This window comes from Grampus griseus (assembly GCF_964374135.1).
Source record: "Grampus griseus genome assembly, chromosome: 1".
In the NCBI taxonomy this organism is placed as follows: Eukaryota; Metazoa; Chordata; class Mammalia; order Artiodactyla; family Delphinidae; genus Grampus; species Grampus griseus.
Window position 1 is genome coordinate 115,881,649 of NC_139017.1, and position 25,766 is coordinate 115,907,414.

At 36.4% G+C, this 25,766-nt stretch overlaps 1 protein-coding gene across 2 annotated transcripts in view; it reads left to right on the forward strand.

Annotated features, from left to right (window-relative positions):
• The window catches only part of ZZZ3 (zinc finger ZZ-type containing 3), a 102,643-nt gene that overhangs the window by 69,804 nt on the left and 7,073 nt on the right, over positions 1 to 25,766 (forward strand). Inside the window, exons 5-11 of one of the 2 annotated variants that reach the window (XM_082678310.1) lie at positions 13,073 to 13,211; positions 16,279 to 16,426; positions 16,513 to 16,628; positions 17,948 to 18,019; positions 19,056 to 19,157; positions 19,821 to 19,916; positions 22,308 to 22,460. In XM_082678310.1, the coding sequence (XP_082534436.1) occupies positions 13,073 to 13,211; positions 16,279 to 16,426; positions 16,513 to 16,628; positions 17,948 to 18,019; positions 19,056 to 19,157; positions 19,821 to 19,916; positions 22,308 to 22,460 (826 nt within the window). The remainder of the gene's footprint in view (positions 1 to 13,072; positions 13,212 to 16,278; positions 16,427 to 16,512; positions 16,629 to 17,947; positions 18,020 to 19,055; positions 19,158 to 19,820; positions 19,917 to 22,307; positions 22,461 to 25,766) is intronic. The other variant, XM_082678311.1, reaches the window with a different exon arrangement.

Genomic DNA, 25,766 nt, shown 5'->3' on the forward strand with positions numbered 1-25,766 from the left:
TAGCCCCTGCTCGCCGCAACTAGAGAAAGCCCTCGCACAGCAAGGAAGACCCAATGCAGCCAGAAAATAAAAAATAAATAAAATTAAATTTAAAAAAAAGTTAAATTTGTTTTTAGGAGAAAAACTTTTAAACTTAGAACGTGTATTTTCCTTTTTTCTTTTTATGACCCTTAAAAGTGAGTGCTAATCTTTAATTTGGCATCTATAATAAGATGTCTTCTGACATTTATTAAGCATAACTATTATAATCTACAATAATATTAAAAAATTCTTATATTGTTTATAAGCCATTAGATGACAGGCAGCATAGAATTTTAAAGGGCCAGTCCAAATAGCATTATGTCAGAAGTGGTTTCATGGTAATATGTTGCACTCTGATCATATTTTTATTTATTTGGTCTTATACTTTGAAGAGCAAGTAATAAGTAAATGTCTGTAAATTATCAGATGTAGTTTCCCTCAGTCTTCATTTGTGTTAATATTCATTTACTGAAAAAGATATGTCCTTGAGAACATCTTCCATAATTTCTTTGATTCAAACGATTGAAATCTTTCAGTTTTCTGGAACACTTCAGCTAATATATAGTAACATTTGAAGACCGCAACAAAAATGCAAACTCAAATTACATGGATTTGTTATGATTAATTTAAAAATAGGTATTATTCTTACAAATATGATTTTCTAATGTCTTACTAGCCTAGCTGAAACTTGAATTGGCAGGCTCTTGAATAAATAGATGGTTCTAGTTTTAAGAAATTATTATTTTTTTCTAGACATAGTAATTTTTGTCTGCCATGTTCAGAGTCCTAGGTTTAATTAGTTCAGAACTATCTTAAAGATGGGGTGAAAAAAATTACAGTAGCTTGTTAATCATGCTCATAAATCATGTAAAAATAAATGATTGTGTATGACCAGCATCTGTTTTGACTTATTAAGTGTTCTTAGTTAAGTGTAGGTGAAATCCAAGTCGGTCACTGGCATTGTGATTTAGGGCTCACAAGTCTTTCAGTGCTAGGGTAATTACCTTTGGTTAAAGATGGTGCTTCAGTACTATAGATCCTTTTTTTTTGATTATATTTGATTAACAATGCTGTGTTAGTTTCAGGTGTACAGCAAAGTGATTCAGTTATACATGTATCTGTTCTTTTTCATACTCTTCCCATTTAGGTTATTACAGAGTAGTGAGCATAGCTCCCTGTGCTATACAGTAGGTCCTTGTTGGTTATCTATTTATTTATTTATTTTAAAAAGGTTGAGCCTTCTTTTAATTAATTAATTTTTATTTTTGGCTGTGTTGGGTCTTCGTTTCTGTGCAAGGGCTTTCTCTAGTTGTGGCAAGCGGGGGCCACTCTTTATCACGGTGCGCGGGCCTCTCACTATCGCGGCCTCTCTTGTTGCGGAGCACAGGCTCCAGACGCGCAGGCTCAGTAGTTGTGGCTCACGGGCCTAGTTGCTCCGCGGCATGTGGAGACCAGGGCTCGAACCCGTGTCCCCTGCATTAGCAGGCAGATTCTCAACCACTGCGCCACCAGGGAAGCCCTATTTATTTATTTTTATAAATTTATTTATTTTTGGCTGTGTTGGGTCTTCATTCGTGCGTGTGGGCTTTCTTTAGTTGTGGCGAGTGGGGGCTACTCTTCGTTGTGGTGCACAGGCTTCTCATTGTGTTGGCTTCTCGTTGTGGAGCACGGGCTCTAGGCACGTGGACTTAAGTAGTTGTGGCATGCGGGCTCAGAAGTTGTGGCTTGCGGGCTCTGGAGTGCAGGCTCAGTAGTTGCGGCATGCGGGCTCAGTTGTTGTGGCTAGTGGGCTCTAGAGTGCAGGCTCAATAGTTGTGGTGCATGGGCTTAGTTTTGCTCCACAGCATTTGGGATCTTCCCTGACCAGGGATCGAACCTGTGTCCACTGCATTGGCAGGCATATTCTTAATCACTGCACCACCAGGGAAGCCCAGTTATCTGTTTTAAATACAGCAGTGTGTACATGTCATGTCCAAACTCCCAGTCTATCTCTCCCCACCACCCTTCCCCCTGGTAACCATAAGTTTGTTCTCTAAGTTTGTGAGTCTCTTTGTGTTTTGTATATAAGTTCATTTGTATCTATTTTTTTTTTAGATTCCATATATAAGCGATATCATATATTTGTCTTTCTCTGTCTGACTTACTTCATTTATTATGATAATCTCCAGGTCCATCCGTGTTGCTGCAAATGGCATTATTTCTTTTTAATGGATGAGTAATATTCCATTGTATACATGTACCACTTCCTCTTTATCCATTCATGTGTTGGTAGACATTTAGGTTTTTTCCATGTCTTGGCTATTGTGAACAGCAGTGCAGTGAACATAGATGTGCATATATTCTTTTGAACCATATTATTTTCCAGATATATGCCCAGGTGTGGGATTACTGACTCATATGGTAGCTCTATTTTTAGTTTTTGAAGGGGCCTCCATATTGTTCTCCATAGTGGCTATACCAATTTACATTCTTACCAACAGTGTAGGGGGATTCCCTTTTCTCCACACTGTCTCCAGCATATTGTTTATAGGTTTTGTTTTTTGTTTTTTGTTTTTTTTTTTTGACTGCATTGGGTCTTCGTTGCTGCATGCCGGCTTTCTCTAGTTGCAGCAAGTGGGGGCTACTCTTCCTTGTGGTGCGCGGGCTTCTCATTGCAGTGTCTTCTCTTGTTGCAGAGCACGGGCTCTAGGCATGTGGGCTTCAGTAGTTGTGGCTTGCGGGCTCTAGAGCACAGGCTCAGTAGTTGTGGCGCACAGGCTTAGTTGCTCCACGGCATGTGGGATCTTCCTGGACAGGGATCGAACCCATGTCCCCTGCATTGGCAGGCAGATTCTTAACCACTGCGCCACCAGGGAAGCCCTTGTATGTAGATTTTTTGATGATGGCCATTCTGACTGGTGTGAGGTGATAGCTCATTGTGTGTGTGTGTTTTTTTTTAAGATTTATTTATTTGTTTGGTTGCACCAGGTCTTAGTTACAGCAGGTGGGCTCCTTAGTTGTGGCTTGTTGGCTCCTTAGTTGCAGCATGTGGGCTCCTTAGTTGTGGCAGGTGGGCTCCTCCTTAGTTGCAGCTCCAGGGCACCTTAGTTGTGGCTCGTGAGCTCCTAAGTTGTGACACATGGGCTCCTTAGTTGTGGCATGCAAAGTCTTAGTTGTGGCATACATGAGGGATCTAGTTCCCTGACCAGGGGTCGAACCCAGGCCCCCTGCATTGGAAGCGCAGAGTCTTATCCATTGCGCCACCAGGGAAGTCCCCTCATTATAGTTTTGATTTGCATTTCTCAAATAATTAATGATGTTGAGCATCTTTTCACATGCCTCTTAGCCATCTTTATGTGTTTTTTTTGGAGAAATGTCTGTTTAGGTCTCCTGCCCATTTTTTGATTGGGTTGTTTGTCTTTTTTGACGTTGATCCACATGAGTTGTTTGTAAATTTTTGAGACTAATCTCTTGTCGGTCGCATTGTTTGCATATATTTTCTCCCATTCTGTGGGTTGTCTTTTGTCTTGTTTATGGTTTTCTTTGCTGTGCGAAAGCTCTTAGGTTTAATTAGGTCCCATTTGTTTATTTTTGTTTTTATTTCCATTACTCTAGGAGACAGATCGAAAAAGATCTTGCTGTGATCCATGTCAAAGAGTGTTCTGCTTTTGTTTCCTCTAAGAGTTTTATAGTATCTGGTCTTACATTTAGATCTGTAATCCCTTTTGAGTTTATTTTTGTATGCTGTGAACAAATGTTCTAATTTTATTTTTTAACATGTAGCTGTCCAGTTTTCCCAGCACCATTTATTGAAGAGACTGTCTTTCCTCCATTGTATAGTCTTACCTCTTTGTCATAGATTGACCATAGGTGTGTGGGTTTATTTCTGGGCTTTCTATCCTGTTCCATTGATCTATATTACTGTTTTGGTGCCAGTACCATACTGTTTTGATGACTGTAGTTTTGTAGTATAGACTGAAGTCAGGGAGCCTGATTCCTCCAGCTCCGTTTTTCTTTCTCAAGATTGCCTTGGCTATTCGGGGTCTTCTGTGTCTCCATACAAATTTTAAGATTTTTTTTTCTAGTTCTGTGAAAAATGCCATTGGTAATTTGATAGATTTGCATTGAATCTGTAGATTGCCTCGGGTAGTATAGTCATTTTAACAATGTTGATTCTTCCAATCCAAGAACATGGTATATCGTTCTGTCTGTTTGTGTCATCTTCAGTTTCTTTCATCAGCGTCTTATAGTTTTCAGAGTACTGTACAAGTCTTTTGTCTCCTTAGGTTTATTCCTAGGTATTTTATTCTTTTTGATGTGACAGTAAATGGGATTGTTTCTTTAATTTCTCTTTCAGTCTTTTTGTTGTTAGTGTATAGAAATGCAACAGATTTCTGTGTATTAATTTTGTATCCTGCAGCTTGACCGAATTCATTGATGAGCTCTAGTAGTTTTCTGGTAGCATCTGTAGGGTTTTCTTTGTATATACTGTCATGTCATCTGCAAACAGTGACAGTTTTACTTCTTCTTTCCAATTTGGATTTCTCTTATTTCTTTTTCTTCTCTGGTTGCCATGGCTAGGACTTCCAAAACTGTGTTGAATAAAAGTGGTCAGAGTGGGCACCCTTGTCTTGTTCCTGATCTTAGAGGAGATGCTTTCAGCTTTTCACCATTGAGTATGATGTTAGCTCTAGGTTTGTCATATATGGCCTTTATTATGTTGAGGTATGTTCCCTCTATGCCCACTTTCTGGAGAGTCTTTATAAATGGGTATTGAATTTTGTCAAAAGCTTTTTCTCCATCTGTTGAGATGGTTATGTAGTTTTTATTGTTCAATTTGTTGATGTGGTGTATCACACTGATTCACGGCTATAGATCTTTTTTTTTTTTCTTTTTCTTTTTCTTTTTTTTTTGCGGTACGCGGGCCTCTCACTGCCGTGGCCTCTCCCGTTGCGGAGCACAGGCTCCGGACGCGCAGGTTCAGCGGCCATGGCTCACGGGCCCAGCCGCTCCGTGGCATGTGGGATCCTCCCGGACCGGGGCACGAACCCGCGTCCCCTGCATTGGCAGGCAGACTCCCTACCACTGCACCACCAGGGAAGCCCCAGAATCAACCTTTCTAATGGTCCCTTTCCCATCTGCATTTAAACATGCTTAAGTCTTTTCTGATTTAAAGATTATCTTTTCATTTCCCAAATACCTTTCAACTACTTACTTTCTCCCCTTCACAGCTAAATTTCTTGATTAAATTGATTATATTTCCCATTTCTCCTTTGTTAACTTTTCACTCAATCCTAAAGTATTGAAGTCTAGCTTAAACCTCCCAGCACGCCACTGAAGTGACTTACTAATGATTTCCTTGTGTGAAATCTAGTGGACATAGCCTTTTACCTTAGATTTTTTTTTAAATTAGAAGTTGGCTTCACTGGCCCTCCTTCTTGAAATTTTTTTCTTTTTTAATATTTCTTTTGTCCAGGCAGTCACCAAGTGCTATAGAACCTACCATATAAATCTCTCAAATTACCTACTCACCTCATTCTTTCTCCATGCCCACTACCTTAATACAGTCTGTCTTTCCTCTTGGTTAGTACAACAAGAGCTAATTAATTGGTCTGCTTCTGGAGTCTTGCTCCACTCTAATCCATTCTCCTTGTTCTGGTGTGAACGGTTTTTGTAAAAAGCAACATTTTTTTCCTTCAGCTTAAAACTCCTCCAGAGCTTCCCATTGCCCTTAAAATCAAGTTCAGTCTTGACTTTACAGACCCGTGTGTAATTGATCCCATTCTTCCTCTCGAGCCTCAACTCTGTCTTCACTCCCAGTCGTACCAAACCTCTTTTCTGGTCTTAGGTTCTGTGCTTTGCCTAGAAGCATTTCTGCATAATGTTCCTTCTGTTTGGTTGGAAAAATTCTTGAACTCTTCTTCCCTTCTACACCTCTTCCCCAGCTAATTCCCTTTCTTCTTTCTGGTCTCAGCTGAACTTCTTTGGGGAAGCTTTCCTGACCCTCAGAGACCTCTGTTTAAAGCCCTCCTATATTGTGTGCATTCCTCTTTACAACACTCATACCCCATATTGTAATTGGCTGTTTACTTATTTGTGTTGCCCCCTTGACTGATACCTCTGATAGGAAAAGGCCCTTTGTATCCCGAGTGTTTAATGCAGTACTTTAGCATAGGAGGTGAATGAGTTAATGAAAACAGAATGAAATCATGCTGCTTCTTCAGGTATTTGTAACTAAGAAAAACTATGTTAAAAACCGTACTTTGGCATCAGAGTATAGAAATATGTATGAAGCTTGTTTAAACCTTCTATTTAAGTTAGACCCAAATAAAACAAAAAGTGATGAGACAAGGAAAATATAGCTTAACTGTCATGCTTTTTTTTGTTGTTGTTGTTAAAGTATTGTAGACAGAGATTGCAGACTCCAATCTAGATCTATCCTAGGCCAGTTTCCAGGTACTAAGATAGACTCGGAAAAGAGAAATCTGATAACTTTTATTGTAGAGACCATTGAAAGAATGACTGTATCTTCAGGATATTGATGAAACCTTAAGGGAAATGCCTTTTTTTTTTTTTTTTTTTTTGACGGTACGCGGGCCTCTCACTGTTGTGGCCTCTCCCATTGCGGAGCACAGGCTCAACGGCCATGGCTCACGGGCCCAGCCGCTCCGCGGCATATGGAATCTTCCCAGACCGGGGCATGAACCCGTGTCCCCTGCATCGGCAGGCGAACTCTCAACCACTGCGCCACCAGGGAAGCCCCTTCTATGCTTTTAAAATTAAAAAAGTACACGGTTTTTTCTTTATTTGTTTTTATTTATTTATTTTATTAATTTTTTTTTTAAATTTTTGGCTGTGTTGGGTCTTTGTTGCTGCGCATGGGCTTTCTCTAGTTGCGGTGAGCAGGGTCTACTCTTCGTTGCTGTGAGTTGACTTCTCATCGTGGTGGATTCTCTTGTTGTGGAGCATGGGCTCTCGGCACACGGGCTTCAATAGTTGTGGTGCGTGGGCCCAGTAGTTGAGGCTCCCAGGCTCTAGAGCACAGGCTCAGTAGTCATGCTGCACGGGCTTAGTTGCTCCGTGACATGTGGGATCTTACCGGACCAGGGCTCAAACCCCGTGTCCCCTGCACTGGTGGGCGGATTCTTAACCACTGTACCACCAGGGAAGTCCCTCTTTATTTGTTTTTAATTCAGCATTTTTAGTTGTTTTCAATACAGGGTTGATCTTTATATCTGGAAAGACGTACTGTCAGGAGCTGAGGTGTTAGTTTCTGTCTTAACACAGAATTTCATAAAAGTCTTTTTGATCATTCTTTAATGAAAAGTGAGAGAGACCATTTGTGAATTATTGAATTTGAAAATCCTGTAGTTTTAGTGTTTCAAATCCTTCGTGAAGGAAGACAATAATTTTAAAAACCATGTGTTCTACTTTCATGAAAGTAATTTCTGTTCAATCATGTATATACATGGTGAGCTCAATATTTTGCAGACAGTGGAAAATGCCACACTTAGTTAAGATAATGGTATAGTTAGAGGAAATTGAGGCTCCTCCCTCAGTTGTTTTACCCTGGTAGATTGCTATGATGAAATTTGTTATTGTTTAAAATTTTGTTAAAATGTTACTGTTATTTTTGAGAACCAATTTGCTTTACATAACTTTGTCCTATTGAAAATAAAATCTACAATAAATCTTGCTCTTCTTTTTCTTATTTCCTTCTACTCACAATGCATACAAGAGTGCATTTGTGCACACATGTGAAAACATTTGTTAAGTCATCTGATTGTAAGTTTTTCCTATACCCCTTTTCCTTTTCTTCTTACAGTATAAACTAATAGATTTATTATTATGTCATGTTACTTCCTCTAGTTTTTTTCGGTGTGTTTAATCAAGCTTAGTGTTCCAGCTAATAATAATCATGCTACTCTTTCCCCCTCATCTTCGTTCCCACCTCATATACTATAAAACTTTTCTTTTTGCTAAGCCGGGTTTTAATTAATTAATTAATTAGTTAGTTAATTTGGCTACGCCAAGTCTTAGTTGAGGCCCGTGGGATCTTCGTTGCGGCATGCAGAATCTTTTAGTTGTGACATGCAAAATCTTAGTTGTGGCATGTGGGATCTAGTTCCCTGACCAGGGATTGAACCCAGGCCCCCTGCATTGGGAGCACAGACACTGGACCACCAGAGGAGTGCCTGCTAAGCTGTTTTAAAGTGTGTTGTAGACTTATCACCCGTATATGTTAGTATATGTCTCCTAAAAACAAGGACGTTCTCCTACATAACCTTAACTACCTTATTACACCAGTTTGGCACTGATACAAACAGCAATATATTAAAAATTTTCCATCTATACACCCAAATGTCCGTTTTCCCGCTGTGGGAGCTAATCTCAGATTATGCATTACATTTGATTGTCATGTCTCTGTATCTTTTGATCTAGAGCAGGGCCTTGCAGACTTTTCCCTAAAGGCGCAGATAGTAATATTTTAAGCTTTGGGGATCAACTCCACTTTACAGCTACTCCACTCTGTCATTGTAGCTAGAAAACAGCCATAGACATTGTGTAAACAAATGAGTATAGGTATGTTCCAATAAAACTTTATTTAAAAAAACAGGCAGACCATAGGTTGTAGACTTCTGATCTAGAATAGCTTTCTTTTTTTTTTCCTTTCCTTTTTTTTTTTTTGGTGAGGTCTTTAGTGACACTATTTAATGACTGAATAATCAAGCCAATTTTAGGGGCAGAATAACCCTCAGTTTAGATTTTTTAAAATGTTTCCCCAGGGACTTCCATGGTGGCACAGTGGTTAGGAATCCACCTACCAGTGCAGGGGATACGGGTTTGAGCCCTGGTCTGGGAAGATCCCACATGCCGCAGAGCAACTAAGCCCGTGTGCCACAACTGCTGAGCCTGTGTGCCACAACTACTGAAGCCCATGTGCCTAGAGCCAATGCTCCACAACAAGAGAAGCCCACACACAACGAAGAGTAGCCCCTGCTTGCTGCAACTAGAGAAAGCCCATGTGCAGCAATGAAGACCCAATGCAGCCAAAAATAAATAAATAAATAGTTTCCCCATTAGTTTTTTAAAATTACAAATGCCATGTAACCTTCCACAATAGAATTGAAATCTGACTCCTTGAAAAAGATTCTGGCTTGCTTGGAAATAAAATCTTTCTCCTCTCTCTCTCTCTCTCTCACTCTCACTGTCTCATAGTGTGTGTAATATCACTGCCTAGAAATTGGAGAATACAATTAAACTTCTAGATTGTTAATTCTTGGTATCCTCTTTCAGACATCAGTATTTTTACAAATATACTTTCATATAAATGTTTTAAAATTCACAGAAGTGAGTAAAGAATTCAGGAAGGCTTGGAGAGTGAAAGGTAGTGAAAGTAACTTTGATGTAGATTTGAAGAGTATTTCTATTTTAGTCAAATGTGATTCCTCAGTATACAAGCTAAAATTCTTTTTATGTTGAAGACATGAAACAGAAATAAAATTAACAATTATCTGCCACAGCTAAGCTTGCTGTTCTTTGCATTGGATTCAGCTTTAGAAATAGATAAAAAATAATTTTGATAGATTTAATACAGAGTTGTCCATGTGGGGAAGCTGTACTCTACTTGCATTCATGTAAAAGTGTATACTTTTTTTTTTCCCCAGTCTTTCCATCCTCTTGCTTGGTTCAGTGAATAGCAGAATTGAAAGCAGCATGTTTTACTGGAGTAAAAGAGTTTCAGGATTTTTTTTTTTTTTTTTTTTTTTTGCTATACGTGGGCCTCTCACTGTTGTGGCCTCTCCCATTGCGGAGCACAGGCTCCGGACGCGCAGGCCCAGCGGCCATGGCTCACGGGCCCAGCCGCTCCGTGGCACGTGGGATCTTCCTGGACCGGAGCACGAACCCGTGTCCCCTGCATCGGCAGGCGGACTCTCAACCGCTGCGGCACCAGGGAAGCCCTTCAGGATTTTTTAATGCTTGAATTTCCTTTAAATATCTCTGTGAACATCTATGGTGATTGGGCACTGTCCTACCATCTTTTATTGGTTTTGACTGAGAGGTTTTTCTTCATATTGTGCCTTATCACAATTTGATTCTAGTTTGCCCCTTTGTACATTATAAAACAAGTCTATTTTCTCTTCCACGTAACTGCATGTTACATAAAGATTGAAATAATATTTTATTGCAGGTTCCCATTTCTTGGCTAATTATTCCTCACATCACATTATGGAACAAATGGCTGGCATGATCTGTGCCTTGGTTTACTTATCTGTGAAATAAGGGTAATGGTACCTATCTTGTAAGTTGATTATGAGAATTGACTAATTGCACATTGTATAATATATATAGTACACATACAGTAAATGTTTGACACTATTTGTTATTTCATATTACATAGTCTCCCATCCATCTTGTGTGGTCATGAACCTGTTTGTCTCTCAAAGCAGAGCTGAATACAGTAGCGAGTATGATCCGACTAGCCCAGGAAGAGTACAGTGGTCACATCACCGTTAATTTGAACTCAAATTGGAGTTTTCTTTTTAACTCATTGTGGAGAACTTCAAGCATACAAAAAAGTGGACAGAATGGTATGCCCATTCTGGCCATTCACATGCCCATCCTCCATCCCCCACAACATGGCAGTCCTGTCCCATTCGTTCCCATCCAGTTCCTTTACTCCTTCTCTGGTGTAGTGGTAGATCCTCTGTTATACCTAAGCTCTGTTCCTGATTTACTTTGATAATTACTGAAGCTTTTAAGGATAGTGCCTAAATTAATGAACAGATGAATCTTGCCTCAATTGATGCCTGGGTCAGATTCCAGTGGTTTGCTTTTAGAGGTGAAGTGAGTGGATGGGTAGGATTGAAATTAGATTTGTCTGTATTATACTGTTTTTTAGATGTCATGCCAGTTTTTTATTTTCTCCATCTCTGCTTAGGGATATGTATGATAATCTTATTGGTAAAATCTCTGAATAGGAAATTATTCAAATTAGCTGGCCTAGAAGACTTAAATTCACTATCTTCTTACAGTCTTTTTACTTATTCTGGACTTTTAAGTCTTTACCAATGTATATATTAGGTCTTTCAATTTGCTAATCATTTAATCTTGATTGAAGAGAAGCAAAATAGGGAGTGAAGAGTTATACTTTCTTTGTAATCTCTGTTGGAATTATTTTTTAAAGTCAGAATCATTGTGGAATAATTTACATACAGTAAAAATTGTTATAATTTACTGACTTCAAATAGAGGCCTTTCTTCCCAGTGGCAGTGACTGACTGTAGCACTTTTTTCAAGCCTCTGCTTGTTTTTCCCTATAACTCTGTTCTTACTTGTGCCTCATTAATTGTTACTTGCTTACAGTAGTTTGCTGCAAGTTTAATAGACTCATAATCATTTTCATATTGATGATACAGAAGTGTGTCCTATTTAAAGCAGGGGTCAGTCATCACAGAGACACCATGTAAGTCTTTGGTTATTCAGCTACATGGGGTAGGTATTCTGAAGGTGAAATATGGCAATTAAGAATATTATAGAGGGGTTAGGTTCTACCTGACTCAGTACAATCACCCTAAGATTGAGCGTGGGTGAGCCTGCCTGGTAAGAAAACACCAGCACGGTCAAGGTTTGTACACGCCATACACCTCAAAGCAAACAGAGGCAGAGTGAAGGTGAGTTTAGGCTTAACCTCTGTAACTGATCCAGGAGTAACTTAGTACAGCCCTTGGTTTCCAATTCAGTTCTAACTTTTGAATGAAGTATCACTAGCTTGAGAGAAGCCTTACCCTTCAGTGTTAGGAGTTTTTACCTTGATTATTAAACATCTCATCAGGGATTAGTTAACAAGGGACTTGAGAATAAGAATATGTTTTAGGCAGGGGGCTGAAACGGTGTTCTAATAGAGAATGTCATGTTGCAGTTACGCCATGGCCATGAACATCAAAATTGCATTGTTTTACCCTTGAAATTTCTGCTTGTTTGCTAACTTCCGGACTTAAAAGTTTCAGTATACTTTTGATTGCACAGAACATCTGTCCATTTGTTCATTCAAAGAATATTTACTGAGCATCTATATGTTGGGAAGTGTGCTGCACACTGAATAAACAAAACAGTGGACTTTTCAGATGTGTTTGCCATTATGGAGTTTATAGTCTGTTGGGAAACAGAATGAAATTTATTGAAAGCCATAAAGAAAAATTGTGCTTCACTAATATTTTAAAGACCTAGTGACTTATTTTGAAGTGAACTTGGAGTGATTTGTTCTTGGTTCTTTTGCAAAATGCATTCGAGTATTCAGGGGTTTTGTGCTAACGTGTTTCCTTATGTGTATTGATATGTGAAATTAGACATTAGAGAGGCAGGACAATTTGAACTGGGGTTGGGGGGAGGAGAATATGAACAGATAGTAGGTTTGTGTGGGTAAAATTCTATGTTAGCTGTGCTAAATAGACTGTTATAGGCAGGGAAGTAAGAAATATCTTTGAGTCTTTTCTTCTGTAAAAATGTTTAATACTTAAGAATTGACAGGGAAGTAAACTTCCTCTAGAATGGAGGTATAACAGAAAGAGCAAATGAGAACCATGCCAACTAAGATCATGTCTGAATTATGTGACAGTTTCTTGTAACTCTGGTCAAGAAAATTTGCCTCAGATTTCTTATTCCAACAGAGTACAACAGAGGGACTGAATTTGGTGATCCCTCCTGGTGCTAAAAATCTTACGATTTAAAAAAAATTTTTTTTTTTTAAATTTAGCTGTTTCTTAATGACTTGGATTGCTGGAAAGTCAAGATGCTTGCTTTCTGACTTTCTGTACTTGTTCCGGTTCAAGAATTAAGAACTTTAGATGGGAGAATAAGGCTTTGCTTTCTCTAACTGCTATTTTCTGACTAGGTACTTCGTAACTCAGGAAGACCTCATTTATTCCCAGTAATATGTTTTACTAAAACTCTTTCAGGTAACTTTACAAAGACTGTGTGACTTAATAGTAGATCACGGCTTGAACTCAGTTTTTATTTATTGTTGTAACTAGAAAATTTTAGTGAGGGCTTTTTTTTTTTTGTCTCTGTAGTTATCAGAGACTGTTACAGACGATTGCTGTACTCGAGGCTCAACGTTCTCAAGCAGTCCAGGACCTTGAAAGCTTAGGCAGACATCAGAGAGAAGCACTAAAAAATCCCATTGGATTTGTGGAAAAACTCCAGAAGAAGGTATATATTGAGCAACTTTTAAGATTTATTGAGATGTATTTGGTAATAACTTGGTTTATTCTTTTTATATGATTATATACTTGTTTAAATGTTTAATTTTTTTCCCCTTCTGTAATTAACCCATATTACTGAAGGCAGAATACTGCCTTCCTTCACCCCCACCAAACACACAATAAAATATACCTCAATGAAGATAGCTAGGAGCTTTAATTGGATGTGTGTTTAGAAACTTGATGTCCTGTTCCTAGCCATTTTTACAGTCTTTTTCTGTTACTTTCTTCCTTCCCCATCTTAAAAATATTTTCCCTGTTTTGCTTTCAGGACTTCAAGGTTGTTGAAGCTAAAAGAAAAAATACTTTAGTATTTATTTACTGCTCAGTTTAGAGTTACTTTTCTAACTCTGAACGTAGTGAGATAGAAAACAATGGTGATACAAACAAAAACTATATTTTAAATGTCTTTAAGGTTATGGTTGCCAAGTCTATGAGAATGAGGTATATAAATTTTACTTAATTTTGAAATGTTCTTTTATTTTAGTGTAAAATTCCTTATAATTTTATTTTTTCCTTAAAACATAACTTTCATATTTAAGCAGTTAACCATTTGAAAGTGATTCAAGTTTTTATAACTTTCTTAGTGTGTAAACATGGAGATAATCTAGATGTGCATTTGTGCCATAGTATGTGTCTTGAATTAGGGGCCCACTAATTATTCAGTAAATTTGAGAGGCAAATATTAATCAGCATTGTCTGAAAAGATTAAAACTGAAAAACTATGAAAAAGAATCCTCTTTTTCACCTTAAACAACACAAAAATTTAGCCTGTTCAGTATGAAAAATTTAGTTATTAGTTACTAGTTTTTAATGAGTCACAGAAGTGGTCTACCAGGTGTTGAGGGAACAGCCCTGGGGACTTCATTTTATTTAGATGATTATTGTTTGGATTTGGATTTTTCTAGTTATGTTATTTACTTGGCAAGCATTCCTTTCTCTGCTTTCAGAACACTGAATATCATAATAGACGTAGGATCTACATATTGATTTGTTAAACCTTCTAGAGTTTTTAGAACCCTATTGTACCCTCTGTGTTATAGTGGGCCCACTTAGGTGTTTATTGATTCTGCACTGCTGTCATGAAACAATTTGCTGGTGCAAAAAGATACAGTACTTACAGTGTTTACTTATCATTGATTCAACTAAAACAGATGGTGTTTTAACCTTAATCGCATTTTATTCATGTTCTTGGGTGGGCAAAAAGATGCAGTTATGCACATTTACTAGATATGTATGTGGTTGGTTATTTGCTGGTTTTCCATTTCTGTGTTTAGTTTAGAACTGAATTTCTTTTCACTTTATCTCAGAAACAGAGATGTGATATTGACTATCTTAAGAATTTTTTCAAAAATGTACAAATGTGTATTAAATCCCAGATACTTTGGTAATCATGAAAGACTTATGTTCCTTGGAAAGAAAATTTTCTGCTGGATTTAATTTAGAAGTTTGAGTTTTCACTTTTTCTGTGTCAACTCATGTATGCTTAAATTGTCTATTTTCTTTAGGTTTACCAGAGTAGTTAAGTTGTTGACATGTGATCTCTTTGTTTTACTGGACATCTAAAAACTCCTAATTGAAATTAAGGAAACTTGGATTATATATTGGTATATAGAATGCAGGGAACCTTTATGGCTTATTAGCTTTCTTTGATATTACTACCATCATTATTTTAAAAGACACTCTGTTCTAATTTTTCTAAAGTTGAACCTTAGACTAATATGTGCTATTATGATGATGGTGCTAATATAATATGTCACAAGCAAAATAAAAATTAAGAATTCTGTGTCACAAAGTGGATTTTGCCTGCCAATTTCATAATTTATGACCTGATTTTTTTCTCAACGTTTTATTTTGAAAAATGTTAAGTAGACGAAAAAGTGGAAAGTACTGTATAGTTAGCACACACATCCACCCCCAGATTCTACCATTAACATTTTATTATATTTGCTTGATTGAATGTTTATGCAATTCTTCCATCCACCATTCTATCTTATTTCAAGATGGAATGCATTTGATGCATTCCAGAGTTGCAGACATGCACACTTAACACCAAAACACTTCAGAAGGCATATCGTTAACTAAAATTTTTTTTTTAAACTTTTTCAGGTGAAATTTACATACAATGAAATTCAGAAATCCCAATTTTACCATTATATGAGTTCTGACAAATACACCCACCCATGAAACCCAAATCCCTATCAAAAGATTGACCATGGGCTTCCCTGGTGGCGCAGCGGTTGAGAGTCCGCCTGCTGATGCAGGGAACACGGGTTCGTGCCCCAGTCCGGGAAGATCCCACATGCCGTGGAGCGGCTAGGCCCATGAGCCATGGCCACTGAGCCTGCGCGTCCGGAGCCTGTGCTCCGCAACGGGAGAGGCCACAACAGTGAGAGGCCCGCGTACCGCAAAAAAAAAAAAAAAAAAAAAAAGATTGATCATAATGACCTGGTTTTAGTAATTATGACAACTATTAACTTCTCTAAAGGTGGTTGGCAAAGTAATTGAATTCCAAGTAAACTAAAGATGTAGTTTTGATTCTCAAAATGTGATTTTTTTTGTACACGTGCTGAGTTATATAGTGTGAAAATAATTAATAGTTTTATGGATAAGTCAGGAACACATGGGTCCATTAAAAATGAATTCTGTGTATCAAGTCATATCTATTATATTTCAGTCAAACACATTTCATGTGCTGTTCTTAGAGATAAAAATCTTTCTTTGCTATTTCTGTTTAAAGTGTGTTAGTGATAAAGTACAGTATGTTTATATAGTTCAGCTCTAGACCTCTAAAAATAGTGCCTATGTTTTGTTAAGTTCATTTTCCTTTACTTGGCTATCATTTCTGCCATTTAGTGTTTATACTGTATTAACTTCATTGGCTGTTGGATTCAAAAAGTGAGTAGAAATGCTCAGTTGATGATTATTTAGATTTGGAGTCATCTGAAAATTTGGTTGTAGTTGATAATTTCTTGAATTAAACTTAGTTTGTCACTTTCATTTTTTTCCCCCACCAGGCTGATATAGGGCTTCCATATCCACAGAGAGTTGTTCAATTGCCCGAGATTGTATGGGACCAATATACCAATAGCCTTGGGAACTTTGAAAGAGAATTTAAAAATCGTAAAAGACATACTAGGAGAGTTAAGCTAGTTTTTGATAAAGGTAAGAAATTACATGATACGAATTTAATTAGAGAACTACCTGACAAAGTCTTGCTTTAATAATCCTATACGTGGTTTTCTTTTTAGTAGGTTTACCTGCTAGACCAAAAAGTCCTTTAGATCCTAGGAAGGATGGAGAGTCCCTTTCATACTCTATGTTGCCTTTGAGTGATGGTCCAGAAGGCTCAAACAGTCGTCCTCAGGTAAGCAGGATAAAGTGTTAGAGCAGGAAAATTTGAATTGTAGACAAAACATTTTAACATTTTGCTGGTTTGTATTCTTAAAATTCAAGCAGTCTTTCACTTGAAGGTATAATGAGAACATGAACTTTGAAGTTAAGAAAAAGCTGGGTTGAAATCATAACTCCACCACTTACTAGCTGTGGAACTTCAGATGTCATCTATATTAAAGTCTCCAAGCTGCAGTTTCCTCTTATATAAAATGTGATTAATATCACCCTATTTTGTAGAGCTGTTGTGAGGAATATAATGAGTAGTACATGTAACATGCCCAGTTCAGTGCCTGACACATAATACAGTATTTATTCTAAAAATAAGAGCTCTTTGTGTGTAGTGGAATGTAACTAGGATTTGCTGGTTGTAACCTGGCCTTGCTGCTGTTAGTTAGATGAACTTCAATAAACATGTGGGTTCAGAATGAAAAAGTAACATTTCTTTAAAATAAACAATAGCCATAAAGATAGTGGTATGTTGAGCTGTGTAACTAGTTAAAAATATTATGTACATTTTAGTAAAATTGATATTAGGCTCCATTTTATGAGCAAGACATACGTTTAGGATATTACTTTATTATTACTTAAATAAAAGGACTAGCACATTAAAAATATTATAATGGAAAAAATTCCACATATAATTTCCTCATTGTTAGCAAAGAATATATATGATACATTATTATTTCTAAAACTGCCCTAAACAATCAGTACATATGATCTCTTCAAGATGTTTCCCCACATCCTTAGGCTAGAAATAAAACTGTTCATATTTCAAAAGTAAAGAATAAATAGATAACAATAGATAGCACCTGGTGTGTATTCATGCTTTGTTTCCTTGATTTTTCTTTGTGAGGGTGGATGTGATGCTTTATTTAAAAGATTGGGATGGAAATACTCTTCTGAGGTACAAGACACTAATTGGAAAATGGATTTGTTAAAAATATTTGAATTCTTTGGTTTTCAGATGATTTGCAATCTACCAAAGAAAGGTAATTCAAATAAAATATAAGCAATGTAACAATGATTATTAAAAAAAAAAAGAAACATTTCTTTTTCTTTAAAATGAAGTTGCTGTCACCTATATCTCAAGATTGCTAGGAATATAAAACCAAATGAAATAAAAGAACATGAAAACATTTCGTAAGCAATAAATTATGTGCACATTAAAAAAATAAATTTACTCACATATTTTGAAATTAATTAAAAATTTCACAATTTGTGTGTTATTTGGCTATATCAAAGGGTAGTCTTTGTTTTTTCTCTCTGACAAAAACCTTGTTTTATATGCAGATGATAAGAGGACGCCTGTGTGATGATACCAAACCTGAAACATTTAACCAGTTGTGGACTGTTGAAGAACAGGTAATAGGTATTTCTAAATTGTGTAGGTTTAAAAAAAAAAAAAAAAAAAAAAAGCAGTTAAAATTAGAGCCAGTATTATGAGTAAAGTGTATATTGTTGTATGTAATCCCTCTTAACCATGAATTTAAAATATTTAAACTTGTTTCTGTATACCTTTTTGCATACTTCAAGAATTTTGCATTCTGAGAATATATGAATTCCATTTTGGGGATAATTTTTAAATAAGGAACCTGGGTTTTGGGGAGGGGATTGAAAAAGATATTGAAACAGATGGAGTAAAGTTTTTGTAATGCAGCTTTGTGAGACAGAAAAACCTGGAGCCAAGTAAAGCTGTGCTTCAAAGTGAATTCTTGTTTTTGTTTGGAGGGGAGCTGGCAAAGCCAAGGTCAGAGTGTTCTCTTACATTTTGGCATATAGCTAGGATTGTTTGTGGGTAAGGTTTGAGACACATCTCTATCTCATGTGAGGATTAGCCCCACAGCTATAATGAGTTTATCAGTTTATAAAAAGCTTCAGGAAACTTTTATTTCCAACATTTGGACTGTTTTGCATCCTTAGGACTATGGGAGAATTTAGGAGATAGGTCAGAATATTAAAATTAATATTTGAATGAAGGACCACACAAAGGAGGAAAAGATCTCTTTTAGTATTCTGTCTAAATCCAAATGAATTTACATAGTTTTGTCAGATCCATAGTGGCAAGCCTAAACATAGTCTAGCAAGATAAAGTGGTCAGTGGAAATCACTAAAATGTGTAACATATTAATTAATTATTTTCTTTGTTGGGGGTGCTTTCCTTTTTTTACTGAAGTGCATAGAAAATCTTTATAAGGTCTTTCATAGGTTTATTTTCTCATCTTATTTTTCTTGTGAAGTCTTAAATTCCTTACTAGAAATTTTTCCTATCATGAGGATTTCTAGTTGACCTAACCCCCAGAGTTGGGGAGGGAGTATTATAGTTTAAGATGAAAGGTGAATGTATTTATTTAGAAACTCAGTATTAAACTTTCTTAAATTTGGTCTTTGGTTGACTTAGAAAAAGCTTGAACAACTACTCTTGAAATACCCTCCTGAAGAAGTAGAATCTCGACGCTGGCAGAAGATAGCAGATGAACTGGGCAATAGGACAGCAAAGCAGGTAATTGAGGAGATAGCCCCATATTGTTGGCATGTTTTTGATGGTTTTTTAAATGAAGGATAGTGAAGCTAAAATCAGTAGACCTGCCCCTTCATATTTAGCTACACAGTGCTATAGTATGTGGAGTTTTAAAAAACAACACTGTGTATTTTTCTGTTGATTTTAGAAACAACTCTGAGATAATTCTGCTTTGGATCATTACTTAAAAATAAAAAAGTAATGGACTTGGTGTCTCTTGAATGTTTAATGAGTGCACCAGTTTGTGCTTTTTGGTTAGACTGTGCTAATAGATTTGTGATAGTGCCTTAGTCAGCATTCCCTGATTGTCTTTCTAAAAAAATATCTGTCAATTTTCTCCTTCACATTCCCATTGATATTAATAGATGTGTTTTTATGCTACAAGCACTTGTGTTCACAAGTTGAAACTGTGTTTAGCTTTGGAATCAAACAGATTTAATTTATTTTAACAATTTTTTTGTCTCTATTTTAAAACATAAGTGTCTTTGGTGGCAATTTAAAATTATTTCTAGATTTATGGTAGATTTTAAGTTGTTACTATTCATTAAGATACACATGTATGTTTTAAAAACTATTTTAAAAAACTATTCTGGTACTGCATGTCTTGTCATTTATTACGTTAAAAGGCTTGTCATGTTTCCTTAGGTTGCCAGCCGAGTGCAGAAGTATTTCATAAAACTAACTAAAGCTGGCATTCCAGTCCCAGGCAGAACACCAAACTTATATATATACTCCAAAAAGGTAAAAAGAAAATAGGTAAAAGTAAACCTTAGATCTCAGATTAAATTCATCAAAGTCAGAGTTCCTGTGTAAAAGTTTATATATTTATCAGAACACGATTATTTTATTTTTAAAATTTGACTCACTCTAAACATTTTCTTATATATGGTAGGATTCCATTATTGCTACTCAGTGAGTTTCAATGATGATTATTCATTATTTTCTTAGGAGTAGGTTAGTTTATGTGAATGAGTGCTATTTGAAAGATATTAGATTGTATGTATGTCAAAAAGGCCTTTGTGATGTTAAAGTTTTTAGGGTGTTTGATTCTTTAATAAATATAATCAATTTCTGTTTTATACATATATTATATAAATCCAAGGTTAGAAATATTTATTAAGATATTTAATCCTCACTGTAATTCTAGAAGTGTAGGTAGTATCACCTTCACTTTACTCATGATAATATTAATAGATAGCTTTTGTTCTTACTGTTGAATGCTCTGGGCTAGGTACTGTTCTACAACCTTTTTATAGATGAGAAAACTAAGTACATTGAGTAAATTGTCTAGTCATATAGCTGGTAAGTCTGGGAATCATTGATCTTCTGATTCTGCACCTAAGCCTTTTCCACTGTTCTCTGCTGCTCTGTACAGTGAAAAAGCTACTGTCCCTCTCCTACATAGAACACTGCGTAGAATTACAGCCAATTTTTTGCTTTAATTGCAAAAAAATAAAGCACATCATTGGCCTTCTTTCATTTACTTGGTAAATTCATCTGGGTACTTCCACTCCCCCGCAACTGCCACCATTCACCTAAAGAGAAGCTAGGAGCCGATCTAATGCTGTTACCCTTCCTTAGTGAAGCTAACTGTTTTACATTAAGAATATTGTCTATATAGCTCCATGTTTTAAAAATTTTGTTCTTATTCTTTTTACCAAGCTATGGAAGCTTGTTTTAATTTGTCAGCTGTTTTAAATATTTTGGATTTTTTTCTCCCCAAATATAGTATTATCTATTTAGATATGTAGAGTTCATCCTGTAACTTCAGAATGTTGGAACTTTGATAACCACCATTAACTTAACAGCTTTAATTTTCGTGATTTCTAGGTTATCTTCAGATGTGTTGTGCACCTTATGTTTTCACCACTAAGACTAGACGATGATAACAAAAGGAATACTAAAGAAACCTAAATGTGTTCCGTTCTTTGGGTGCACTGAATTTTAAGTTAACAGACATTTTGACTGCAGAGATCTAGCCCAGTCATAGACGTGGTTAGAGGTTTTTTGTTTTGTTTTGTTTTAAATAAATTTAATTAATTAATTAATTTATTTATTTAGTTTTGGCTGTGTTGGGTCTTTGCTGCTGCGCACAGGCTTTCCCTAGTTGCGGTGAGCGGGGGGCTACTCTTTGTTGTGGTGCGCGGGCTTCTCATTGCTGTGTCTTCTCTTCTTGCGGAGCACAGGCTCTAGGAGTGTGGGCTTCCGCAGTTGTGGTATGCGGGTTCAGTAGTTGTGGCTCATGGGCTCTAGAGAGCAGGCTCAGTAATTGTGGCGCACGGGCTTAGTTGCTCCGCGGCATGTGGGATCTTCCCGGACCAGGGCTTGAACCTGTGTCCCCTGCATTGGCAGGCGGATTCTTAACCACTGTGCCACCAGGGAAGTCCTGACATGGTTAGAGTTTGAATTTTGAAATGAAATGATGGTTCTCTATGTGACTGAGGTTATTCTTTGTGGCGGTGCTGTTAGTGAAGAGAGGAAGTCTGCATAGGGGTTCAAAGGGAGGCCTTTGGCTCCACAGAGGCCTATTTTATAATCTTGATTCTACCACTGCCTAGCTGCAGTACCTTGAACAAGAAAGTTAACCTCCTCATGCCTCCGTTTTTTCACCTTTAAATTAGAAGTGATAATAACTACTTTACAGGAATGTTTTGAGGGCTAAGTGACATTGACAAATAGTAAGCAGTCAATCAGTGTTAGATACTATTTTCAGACATTCATCATGTTGGGGAAATTTTCTTTTTACTTGATAGTTTTATATCTGGCTTTGGCTAACTTCATCCTCCTTGATCATCTGTAAGACGACCTTAAGAGGAGCTCAGCATGTGAATGCCAAGAGTGTAATAAATGTTGGGGATACAAATATAAGCTACATAATGAGCATATGGTCCATTATATTCCACGTAGGTATTCTGCCTACATTTCTGTTTGTTGATTTGGTTTGTTTTTATTTAAGGCTTGTTGTCTTTTGAAAAATCCAGATAAAATAGAAAAAGCAACCACGTAAGAGTATGCTGAAGGGTAGAGGTGCAGTCCTTCTGATTAGGCAGATTTGCAGGAAGTAGCATTTATATTTTTGATTCTTTTAATGATTGTCCACTATCCCAATTAAAAATTTGTTTTCTCACTTAGTCTTCAACAAGCAGACGACAGCACCCCCTTAATAAGCATCTCTTTAAACCTTCCACTTTCATGACTTCCCATGAACCACCAGTGTATATGGATGAAGATGATGACCGATCCTGTTTTCGTAGCCACATGAACACTGCTATGGAGGAGGCATCAGTAAGTTATCTATTTATACTATATTTATATCTGTCTATCTATCTATCTTTATCTATGTATTATACAGATCAGGATACAGAATGGGAGCACCAGGATTTCCTAATTATTCCTATTCTTCAGAGAATATTGCTTTCTTTTCTTTTAATTAACTAGTCAAACTTGTTTTACAATGGGCTTTAAAAATGTTTTTATGAAGAAACTTTCAAGCATATACAAAAATAAACCCATGTGCACCCATTATTCAACTTCAACAATTATCAGTTTGTGGCAATCTTATTTGCATCTGTACTTCCTACCCACCCAACTTTCTGTCTGGGATTATTTTGGAGCAAGTTCCAGACATTACAAAATATCATTATCATGTTTATTAAAAGGTACTTCTTTATATAATCCAGATATACAGTCAATTCACATTTCCCCAGTCATAAATTGCAGTAGTGCCTCCCCCCCGCCGCCCTTTTCTCTCTCTTCTGTTTTCCCCTCTCACATTTGTTTTGTTGAAAAACTGGGTTATTTGTCTTGTAGAATTTACCTCAGTGTGGATTTTGTTGTTTGTATCTCCTTGGTGTCATTTAATCTGTTCCTCTGTTCCCTGAATCTCCTATAAATTGATAGGTCTAGATAACTGATCAGATTCAGGTTTATTTGTTTTTTTGTTTGTTAGGGTGGGCAGGACTACTTCATGTATACTTTTATCAGTTTGACATAGCATACATTGTTGCTTAGATCCATTAACTCATTAGATGTTACAAAATAGTAAAATTCTTTCTTCATTTATTTGATAGAATGTTCACAAAGTAACCCCCCCATCAACTATTTGATTATCCTAAGTTACATACAGAAAACGCAGCTAACTGCTTGATTCTTCCCTTTATTTTCTTGTTTTTAAAATAATGAGTTTGTTCTCTGATATCCTCCAGATTGACTCATGAGGTTTGAAAATTTTTGTATTCTTATGAATTGTTGGACTTAAAATATATTTAATGTGTTTCAGTGCATTGATATTATTGTCTTTATTAGTGTACAAATTGGCCCATTGGTTGGTTGTAACCTATTTAAGCTGGATTTTGAGTTCTTTTGACAAGACTCTAGTAATCTTTTATAGCTTTCTTACTGTCCAGTAGGACAAGGAAATTCCAGGCTCATCTTGTATATTTCCTGCTTCAGACCTGGAGTCAGTTCTGCTTTCTTTTATTGAGAAATGGTATTTGGAGGCTCTGTCATGTTACAGGATGTTACTTGCTACTGGATTGATCATTGTATCTAAGCCTATATAGTGGACAGACCTGAGAAATATGTTATATATTTGTTAAAATTAAAAGACATCATAAATTCATCATTTTATTTCAAATTCAACTTAAGGACTGTGGGAATTTTACTTAACCCATATTGATCTTTAATATGTATCATTTTTCTCCCATGCTGAAAATTCCAGTTATCAGTGACATCAACATAATGCTTACTTTCTTTGTCTCACACTGCCCACAGTAGTCTCAGAATTTAATAATACTAACACTACCATCAACAATATGATCCTGAAAACAGGTTTTTTGGGTAGCACTGTTTTTGCAGAGCACAGGCTCCAGATGCTCAGGCTCAGCGGCCATGGCTCACGGTCCCAGCCGCTCCACGGCATGTGGGATCTTCGCAGACCAGGGCACGAACCCATGTCCCCTGCATCGGCAGGTGGACTCTCAACCATTGCGCCACCAGGGAAGCCCCGGGTAGCACTGTTTTTGCCTTAGGATATACCCAACTACAGAAATAGAGTAAAATTATACTTTTTAAATCCTCTTGGACTAATTCCTCTCTGTGTTGTCATCAACTGGATGCTCTTTTAGGTTAATTCATTTCATTTTACTTTACATTCAGAGATTCCTTTTTATTGCTGTTAATATTTTTTATTTTACTATGCTAAAATTCTTCCTCAATAAGTAACATGATTCTGATTCCTTGCTTAAAGGACATGAAGATTGCCTTATATCTTTCTTAGTACTTTGATTATATATGGTAACTGGAAAAGGAGATTTTAATGAAAAGTCAGCAGATAAAAATAAGTCTCCTTTGTTCTGTTTCTAGATTAATCAAACACTGATTGTATAATTTGGTATGAAACTACTGTAAAATGACTGTATTCTTAAATTTTTTTTTTCTTTTTAAACTTGTCTTTTTGAAAAACAGCTAGATTCTGCTGTGTCTTAAGATATGGCATTTGTGTGTAATTTTGTATTTTGTGACTATTAGAATTACTCATTTGAGAAATGTTTATTTACACTTAATATGTAACAGGCTCTGCTAGAGGTCAGCTCCATAGTTATGAATAAAATATCTATGATCTTGGGGTTCTCATAAATCTTAGTTTTGTGGGAGGAGATAAATGTGTAATCACATCAATAAATTACAAAATTTTAAAAATGCTTCAAAAGTATGTGTCATTGTAATTATTTTAGAGGTACTTAATTCAGATTGAGAGTTTAAGTGGAAGACCCGAGGAAGTGATAGTCAAGTTGGCCGTTGAAGGATGAATAAAACTTAGCTAGGTGAGGAGTGATGATGGGATGCTTAAAAGAAGTACATTTTGAGAAAATTGGCAAAATATAGTATAGGTGGTTGAATTTGATTTAGCTTTTGTTTGGTTGATTTTATTTATTTATTTTTAAATGAGCACCAGTTCACATCATTCTGATTACTTTAAAATAGCTATTTAAATGTATATTTATGAATCCTCTAGTGTAAAATTTATAGATTTCAGTTTCTCTTTTCAGAAAAGCAGTAGCTAGAGAGACAATCTGTATACCATTTAGACCCCCTTGAAATTGGTCGTAGTATTTCTCCTTTAAGTAAATTTAAAATGATTATAACTAGGAAATCTGTTTATGGGTGAGCATTTTTAAAATATTTGTTTGTTTTTTTGTTCATTTTAAAGTAACATTGGTTTATAACATTATATGTTTCATGTGTACAGCATTGTAATTCAACTAATACATATGCACTACAGTGTGCTCACCACCAAAAATTCTAGTTTCTATCCATCACCATACATTTGACCCCCTCTACCCATCTCTCCCTCCCCCTACCACTCTTCCCCTCTGTGGAAAGAACACCAATCTGTTCTCTGTACCTGTGTGTGTTTTTGTTTTAATTTGTTTGTTTATTTATTTTATGTTTTTTTAATATTGAACATAAGAGTGAAATCTCGGTATTTGTCTTTCTCCTCTGACTTATTTCACTTTGCATCAATTCCCTCAAAGTCCATCCTTGTTGCCACAGCTGGCAAGATTTTATCTTTTTTTTTTGATGGCTGAA